This window comes from Plectropomus leopardus, chromosome 23 (assembly GCF_008729295.1).
Source record: "Plectropomus leopardus isolate mb chromosome 23, YSFRI_Pleo_2.0, whole genome shotgun sequence".
NCBI lineage: Eukaryota > Metazoa > Chordata > Actinopteri > Perciformes > Serranidae > Plectropomus > Plectropomus leopardus.
The window spans coordinates 16,742,218-16,751,455 of record NC_056485.1 but is presented as its reverse complement, the minus strand read 5'-3'; the positions used below and the strand labels follow the sequence as shown (position 1 = coordinate 16,751,455).

Below are 9,238 nucleotides of genomic sequence, written 5' to 3'. Positions count from 1 at the left end.
ATGTTCCCAGATTTTGCTGCAGAGTGAATGTTCTTGACTTTCACACACAGTGGACATGCAGGCAGCGGCACAGAGGAGAGAGAGACAGACAGCCTCTGGCTTTTTGTTTGATATTTAGAATACCAGCAAAAAATGTTGCACATTTACAACCCTCCGTTAGCTTGTTTACTGTATTACGTGAATGACGCTGTCAAACTAAATGTCCTGCAGAGCCCCGTTAAAACTTTAAAACTTTGTATGGAAAACAAAACCAAGTGGCAAATGACATCTATTGTATGTAATACACTGCCTATCGATAAGTACCCTATAAAACTGCACCTCAAAAAATTTGAGCCATCCCTTTAAAGCTGTGGGACAAAGAACTCGTTGAATGTCGCCCTCTGCTGGGCTGAGGGCGACCTGTAGATCTGACTGCTGATGGTCCAGAACTGTTCAGCATGAAAACACTCCAGTTTGGAGCACAGTTGGTTGGATCCTGTATATTTGCAGATGTAAAGATTCTCTTGACTGATGATGATGATGATGATGATGATGATGATGATGATGATGATGATGAAATGAGGAATGTTAAGCTTAGTATTATTACTGCTGCAATGATTTTCAATGTTTGGTGCTGTTTCTGAATGAACAGGCAGTTTTTGCTTTAATGTCTTTAATTATCAACAGGGTGTATGGTGCACTACTGGGCTGTGTGTGTTTGTGTGTGAGTGTGTGGTGGACTCAGTGTGAGAGGATGAATGTGTGTGTGTGTGTGAGAGGGAGGGTAAGAGTGTGTGCTGTACACTGTACTGTTGACCTTTTTTGTTGCTGTATGATCTGTCGGCCCTTCTGGTTGCCTGGGTAAGCACTTCAACTGTATTACTGTTAATAAGGAAACTATTGATACTATTATTACTTTTGGGAATGAATGGTCAAAGACCTGCTTAAGAGATGTACAGATTCTTATTATTTAAAGATGGCATTGAATAAAAAGATAGAATGCAGCTTCGTTCTCCTGCATTTTTTTTTAGCCTGATGTTGTAGTTAGGGATGCATGATAATATCGGCACATCGTCGGTATCGTCAGATATTTCTTTAAAATGAAATATCGGAATCGGCCAACATGCTGATTTCTGCCGATTAATGTAAAACAATATTTTATTTTATTGACAATGTGACCATGTTTAAAACGTCAATTCTAAAGTTTTTGTTTATTTTAACTACTTTTTTTTAACAATGTAGGGAGGGTCGTTCATTTTCCCTAGTACCTCAGGCAGACTGAAGAAAAAATATTTGTAGTTCGAGGAGGGTCATGGTATATTTTTTTTATTAAAAAGTAGCACCCCAGCCCTACTACTCTGATAAATAACTACAGTCCCTAACACACTACATTTTGTGTGGGGGGGGAAAAAAACATTTTATTGCATTTGGCTGATGTTTTGAGTTATTTCTGTATTTCTTTGTTTCATGTGATGAGTTATTGTGTTAAAAAAAAGTATTTATTATTCCAATTCGATGGAAAATAGAGAAAAAAGAAAAGACAGCTGACAGCTCAGAAAAATCAGAGTGGTTTTAAAATTAAAATCACGTACTTATTTTTGCCCGATTGTCTATCTGCGCATAATGATGTTACTAATAGTTGACATTTTCTGGGTCAACTAAAAGAAAACAAACGGGAAAACCAATTTAATATCTTTTTCTTTTTTTTAAATCCTTAAACAAGTTTATCTACTGTCTCTCAAACTTCTTGTCCTCCTCTAAGTAGATTACAGACCTTCGTCTCTCTTACAAAATCACCGGCCTTCAATCGAATCCTTATCTCTCCACCCCTTCCACCTTCCCGCTGACTCCAGTCGATCCCTCTCCCCTGCAGCTTAGTGCATCTCCTCCTCGGCTCGTCTGTACAGGTTGTCTTGCTTTAAAGGGAGTTAGTCACCTACAGCGCTGCACAGTCTGAACTCAACACCATCACGGTCCTGCTCCCCTGATCCCAGAGGTCACCAAGGTAACATGGAGACACCAGGCGTAACCACGGCGAGGTTGTGTGTTGCTGTCGCCCTGCTCATCGCTGGTGAGTACCGACTTTAATATCACAGTTAAGGCTTTTTTTATTTGACTTTTCAGTGGCTGTTCATGTGTTTAAAATAAGCCATTATGTCCTCTGAGGGCGCTAATGCTTGCAAGTGTTAACGAAGTTGTGACCATCAGACTTAACGGGTCAATGAGCATCGGTGAGAGTGTGCTATTTTGGTGTACGCATTTCGTGTGAACTCACCAGGGTCGACTGGGTCAGTCTGCTACACTGCAGTGGAATCACTGGATTTAGGATGCCTCCTGCGGTGGGATTGTCCCCATGCCAGTTCTAATACCACCTACACCGTGCAGACAAAGACACAGGGGTAAGTCCTTGTGTGTGTGTGAGCGTGTGTGTGTGTGTGTGGCTGTAACTTCACACATTTTGATTTTGCTGCAACAAGTGCAACTGCAGACGTATATTTAGTGCATTTTTCTATTTTGTTGAAAGGAATTCTTCATCCCCAAAATGATCATTTGTATATTAATTACTATCTATATGTTATGTTGAACTTGTGAAGAATACTTTGTTTTTCTTGCACATTGAACAAAGAATAACATGCAGAAAATTCTTAATGATTGTAATAACTAGGGGCTGAGTTTACAACAGCAAAAACATAATTTTACAAACTTTACAAAGTCTCATTTATCTAGTTGTATGCTCAGTACTTCCCATACATTCTTGCTAAAACCTTAGCATTTAAAACACTATAAAGTGTGTCTTGCTCCTGTGTAGAAGTGGTGAGAGGGCTTTTGTATATCTGCACCAGACTCCAGAGTTATGGTTTAATTAAAGTATTTAGGTTTCACTTTTTAAACAAGCACATTTTGCTTTTCCGTACAGGTCGAGAAATATACTGCTATAAGACATGAGGTGCACTGTGACACCGCCACTAATCTGAGGGGAGAAACATGCATATTATTATCAGAAAGTTTAATTATGAGGTCAATCTTTTGCATTGTCTCAACCCTGCATTAACTTGTCGCCACCCACTTTCCCACGTGGTCAGGTGTGCTGCCATACACAGGTGAAGGGGGCGTGGCCTTTAGGAAATATGGAGGGAAGTTGGGATTTGTTTGGTGAGGACGGACAGAGAGGAAAAACCTCGTTTTAACCTGAAAGATCTGGTATGAGTTTGCGTTTCGGTGATCCGAAGTCAAGCGGACAACTGAGACATCCACGTTCACACCTGTGACCATCACGCGTCTCCAGCTGTGTTCACATTTCGTGACTGTCGCGCGCACGTCTGCAGCTTTGCCAGCTGCTCCGCCTGCAGATGTTAGTGCAGCTGGAATCTGCTTCAACTGCGCAAATGGTCAAGCAACACAAAGCGACATTAAATAGCTAAGTTATTGCGCATTAGGCGGTTAAAAACTACTAAACGCACGTGGTCAAATGTGTCGCAGTCCACCTCTGCAAGTGTTTTTAGGAGCTAGGATCGGAAACGCGTCCTGCTGGCCATTTATGCAGCTCTATCCAGCTGTTCACTTGAGACGCATGTTGGTGTTTAACAGGTGATTTAGTCCACTTATTAAAGACTGAATTATTTCTGTTCTCATTTGACAGTCGGTGAGTTTTATTTCTTTAATGGACTTTTTGCAACATATTGCTTTTTCCGTGGTTATATTTTTAAGTTTTGAAGGGACGACACTTGACTTTTTTGGTTTGTATTACTGTCTGATTGAGGAAATCATTTTTGAATTGGACAAAGTGGCCATTTATTTTCCTGCACTCTAAATTGGGAAGGTGAGATTGTGTTTTTTATAAATTGTGTTAAAGCTTGCATTTACTTTTAGTTTCTCTTTCTAAGGAGTAAAAGGCAAGCCAAATCATCTGCAGACAAGACTTAAACACTGACATAATAGCATGAAAGTCTGTGATTTGAAGAGAAATTACGTCTGTTTTTGTTGTGCACATATTTATATATAATGTGACTGTGCTCTTGTTGCAGGGACCCCTGGCAGGACGTGCCCTGGTGCGTTTGGGTCTCGTCCCGCAGCTGTGATGTCTCTCATGCCTTCTCAAACTATGAACTGTACAACATGATTCGTCTGGGCGTCCACCTCAGCCCCACATCCACGGTCTGGATGAAGCCTCGCAAGTTTGACTACAGTGACTTCAGTCAGTGACAGTCTTTTGTTCCTTCAATACAACAGTTTAACTTTTTGAAACTTTGGGAAAATAGGCTTGATTTCTCTCAAAGACATGGGAAGAGGGCAATTTAAGAACAACAATTTAGAAAGAAATGACCAGAAAATTAGCAAGAAATTGAAAAAACAAAACGTTTTTAGGTTATTGGTAAATCTTAGGAGTTTTGTAGGCTGTAAAAATAACATGCACTTTTCTTTTTCTTAAATCTGGTGTTTTGTTTTTTTTTTAAAAAAAAAACGTACATTTTATCTGCTTATTCTCTGGGATCTTGTTTTCAGTCAGGGTGTCCCATTTCACATCTCCATTATGTCTCATGAATTGCACTTTAACTTTTTGTGAATAAATTGAAGTGAACAGAATTAGCAGCTCTTTTCTCTCTCTCTCTCCAGCCTTCAGTCCTCCCTCCGTCTCAGCCTCTTTGAAAGAGGAGCAGCTGCAGGTGCAGGTGCAGGTGCAGTTCCCCTGTGCTGCCAACAGGAGGTGCTCTCCAGGGAGGTGCTGCCCGATCTCTGAACTCATTGACCCCTGGACTACAGTGACTCTGTACAACACCGCCAATCACTCTGAGCACCAGGTCAGACACACTTTGTCTGTTTTTATGCTGATTTCTATTTTAAAACGCTGCATACTAAAAGGACAATTTAAAATCATATTTACTTAAAAACTGACATGCTGCTCGTTGCAGTGTTCAACTTAAACTTTATTTTCATCCCTGAAGGGGCAGTGTATGAAATGCAGTGAGCTGAAACAGCAGCAGGCACTGGAATACAGCTATTAAAAAAATACCGTCCAAATTGAATGATTTTCAGCATCTGTATTGCATAAGTGTAAATAAACTGCACGGTGACCTCAGTTTGCACCAGTACTGATCTAAAAGATGTTTTTTAATTTTTCCATATAGATTAAAAGCATTGCTGTTAAACCCTTGGAGCATATAGCAAGTGTTATTAACCCTTTGAAACTTGGAACGACATAACTTTTTTGTGCTGCATTCATACGTCTTTAAGAGGAATTCAGATATCTGAAACCTGAGCAAACTGTTTTGATTTTAAACAAGGCAATGAGCAATTTTGCAAAAACTGTGAAGCAATAGCGAGAATATATTCAGAAAGTGATAATTATAATTATCATATTTAAAATTATGTTACAAAAATGTTACTGAATTGTTTTAATTTTTATACACACCTTTCTGAGGTCATTTCCTTCTTTCTTTTAACTTTGGTTATTTTCGTTTTTTGCTCATTTTCAGAACATTTTCTCATAACTTAATACTAATTTCTTGCTAATTTTTTTGGTCATATCTTTGGTTGCTCATCGCCTTTTTCCCAAGTTTTCGAAAGAAATCCAGCCAGTTTGCTCTGGTTTTAAAGGGTTAACTGTAAAATAATGCTTCCTAAAATCCTCAGTGTAGACCGAGAGTACAACATTTTAGCAGTTTCTGATCTGCAAACACAAATATGCAGATTTTGCCATTTAAAATCCACTTGTCGTTTATTAAAATCTATAAGACTGTGATGGTATCATGAATGCAACAAATAAAGAGACAAAAAGTGCAGCTGCAAGAAAATGTCCCTCGTCTAAATGAATTCTATTGTTTTAATCTCTGCTTTTATTTTGAAATCTCCATTACTTTGTGCTCCTGCAGAGCCGTACGGTTTGGACGCAGGAAGTGGTGTCTCATGTGGAGTTTTCAGGTTTGGCTCCGGGTCAGAATTACTGCGCCGTGGCCAACTTCTCCTTCCCGACCTTCTCCATGGCGGCGTCCCCAAAATCTGCCCCTCAGTGCGTTCAGACTGTTTCCAAATCAGGTAAGACGAGGACAGAGTCACATTTTAACTTTAAGGCTTTTAGGCCGCCGAATCCTGACGTGACCTTTAACATCCACCTGAAGTGCCCTTTAATATAATCACATTTTAACCTGAAGGAGGTAAAAAGAGCACAGAGGATGTTACTCAAACAGGGATCCTCAGAGTTTACAAAGATCATTTATTACACCTAAACGAGGCTGTTGTCGAGTTTCTTTTGGAAAAGTAAGCTGAAGTGTTCCTAAACCTAAAGTACAGAACGTCCGGAGGGGGTCACGGGATAAAATGGTGTCTGCAGATAATTAACAGGATATAAAAGCAGAAAAACATTGTTCTGCCACACTTTTTTTTTGAGCGAATAAGTAACAAGAAGGAAGAGATACGAAAAATAATGATATGGGCAAACAAGCACAAAAAACAAAATGCTTTTATAATTTCTGTCTCTCTGAAAAAGGACGACCTACCAGCTTAGACGGAGAGAAAATGTTTTTGGTTGCGAATGTGATGATGGACGACACGTATGTTGCCGTGTATGTCCTGATGTTGCTACGGCTCTGCTTGATTGCTGCTGCCGCCTTCTGTTGTTTTTTGACCACCACGATGTCTGCTTGGTTCGCCGTCACCAGTTTGTCCGTCTGGATCTGGAAGGCTGGGACTTGTAGTTCAAACTCAGCAGACGTTCCTGTACACGAGTCCAGCCGCCTGCCTGCATCTCACGCCCTGCTGTTACATGATATGTATATATATGTATGTGTATATATGTGTTTGTATATATATGTATATATAATATATGTGTTTGTGTGTGTGCATATATAATATAACACACACGTTCTTCTTTGAAGATAGAAATGTGTAACCGTGACTGTTTTGTTTTTCCTCCTATCACTCTGTAACTTAATGTGAATGAAACTGGTGGACTGGTGGTTTTATATAAAATCTAAAACACAATAAACATTAAAGTTTATAAAAATTAAAAAAAAAAAACTCCATAAAGGAGTTCGACACTGTCAATGGTTTTTCAAAATGGGATTGTATTGTTTTGCTTGCATTAAATAGAGGATGAAATGATCACTCGAGACGTGGAGTATGGATGTTTTTGCAAATCTGGGATTACGATCTCGACATGACCTCAACACCTTATTTAAAAGAATAAGGTTTTCTGTACCTTTTTTATTTTTTTTGCAAAGATTTGTTTTTATTAACAGATGCTTATATTACAGTGCAGTTATGGTTCTAAAATGTATCAGGTTTCCATTCATGAATTTGGAAACATTATTTTCAGAAGGAAAAGTTAAAAGCAAAGACAAAAAAAAAACAGGGATACTATTACTTAAACACATATACAGAGTGGATGTTCTAATACTAAATCTAAGGGACCTTTACACGTAGTAACGTGAATAAATGCAGGACGGTTCTGTACTTTTGAGAAGTAAACAAAAGGGGAGTCTGTGAAGTCTAAAGAGTGTGAAACCTGCTGCTGGTTAATTTATTTTGTTCAGTTTTTGTGTGAAATTCTGCAGTTTTCAGTTTGTTGGGGCAGCGATTTATTACGTTTTCTCCTTCAGGGCTGCTGCCTGCGTTGTTTCTGGGGATCGGGCTGATTTCTCTGCTGCTCGCTCCACTTCTCACTGTGTTTCTGAGAAGACCGAGACAAGCCGCACCAGCAAACACTGAAAATCAACCCAAGACTCCGGTATCTTTGTTCTGTTTCTTTTACTCAGTTCAGTGATACGAAACCACGCTGGCTATTTCTCAGATTTTACATCTTCTTTTTTTTTTTCTTTCATCAAGGCGCCCGCTCCTGATCCAGTCTTTTTAGTCCCCCTTCCTCTGGTCCCTGTCGACCTGTGTGACATCCACGTGGAACTCACAGAAGACCAAATCTCGGTCGCGTCCTCCTCAAACATGGATTTGACCTTGACGCACACCTGTGATCCTCCCCTTAATGACCCCGGCTCGGGTGCAGCGTACTGGGACAGCGGCGGGATGACGCTGGAGCGAGGCCCGGACTCTGGTATCAGCATCCCACCTGTGTCTCACTCGTCTGAGGACACCTGGGACACCTGGAGACTGAGAGACTGAAAGACTGGGAGCCATCTCGCCGTGAGAGTTTCTCCACAAAGGTATGTGTCAGCAGGGCTTTTTTGGGGGTTTCAGGCTTCGCTAAATCGTAAAAAAATTAGCAAGACATTTAGAAAAAATTAAAAGAAAATTACCCGAAAGTAGGCAACAAAAAAGAAAAGTAAAAAACAAAAACTAACACAAAAAAGGCCCTAATACAGTGCTTAAAAATGTATAATAAAAATGTTTCTTTATAAAATAACTACAATATTAGATTTATAAATTAAAATTTTTGGGACATTTTTACCTAATTTTTAATCTATTTTTTGATAATATTGAATAGCCTGTATAAAAATAAAAAGCAATAATATTATATAATGAATCTGGCAATACGATACGCAACACAGTGCAGGGATCACGGTTCTATATCTTGCGATACTGGAAGCAAAGTGATATACAGTATATTGCGATTTTTAAAAAAAAAAATCTTACTATAGGAAAACTATCATATATAAAAACCTCAAAAACTCCTTATGTATAAAATCTAAGTCAAAAAAAGTATTTATTAATGCAATTAAAATAGTGGGATCAGCATTTGTAATTCCCTGTACTTTGGAGTAAAAGAGTCAAATTGTCGAAGATAGATTACAACACAGCTATCAACATAACAAACATAAACCACCGTCTTCGAATGTAAACTGTGAAATAAAATATTCTGTAGCTCACCAGTCGAACTAAAAACAAGCCGCACTGATGGTCTCATGTAGTTTTATTTATCTTTGATGGTCTTCATTGTGAAGAATTTGAGCTAAATGGATATTAAATAAACAGAAAGCAAAACAATACTTTAATATCTGCTCTAATGACACCTTAAAGTAATAAAATACACAAAAATACCTCCTTGGCCACTTGACTGAAACTAAACTCTTAAACTTTCCCCCTTTTTCTTGCCTGTCTACTGTCTCTTCAAAATAAAAGCACTTCTGTGTTAAAAGGAAATAAATAAAGGCATATAAAAGTAAAAATGTAAATTTACTGCTGAACTGTGAGGTCATTACACTCCCACCAAATTATTAATTGTTTTACACACAAGTTAACTCAACAAACAAGTAATTTCTTCATGTTATGACATTTTTAAAACACAATGAGCACCTAAATTAATTCAAAC

The 9,238-nt window shown here is 38.7% G+C and overlaps 1 protein-coding gene across 1 annotated transcript; it reads left to right on the top strand.

Moving 5' to 3' along the window:
- The first annotated feature begins 1,989 nt into the window (after positions 1 to 1,989).
- si:dkeyp-75h12.7 lies at positions 1,990 to 8,091 on the top strand. The gene is made up of 7 exons (XM_042512713.1): positions 1,990 to 2,050; positions 2,258 to 2,378; positions 4,005 to 4,174; positions 4,594 to 4,778; positions 5,850 to 6,012; positions 7,575 to 7,702; positions 7,801 to 8,091. The coding sequence occupies exons 1-7, from the start codon at positions 1,990 to 1,992 to the stop codon at positions 8,089 to 8,091; spliced, it is 1,119 nt and encodes a 372-aa protein (XP_042368647.1).
- The last annotated feature ends 1,147 nt before the right edge of the window (positions 8,092 to 9,238 follow it).

Bases quoted from the DNA above. Each gene is read 5' to 3' on its own strand.
- si:dkeyp-75h12.7 (XM_042512713.1), top strand. From the start codon at position 1,990: ATGGAGACACCAGGCGTAACCACGGCGAGGTTGTGTGTTGCTGTCGCC. The intron at 2,051-2,257 runs GTGAGTACCGAC...TGAACTCACCAG, and splicing joins TGTCGCCCTGCTCATCGCTG to GGTCGACTGGGTCAGTCTGC. The intron at 6,013-7,574 runs GTAAGACGAGGA...TTTCTCCTTCAG, and splicing joins TCAGACTGTTTCCAAATCAG to GGCTGCTGCCTGCGTTGTTT.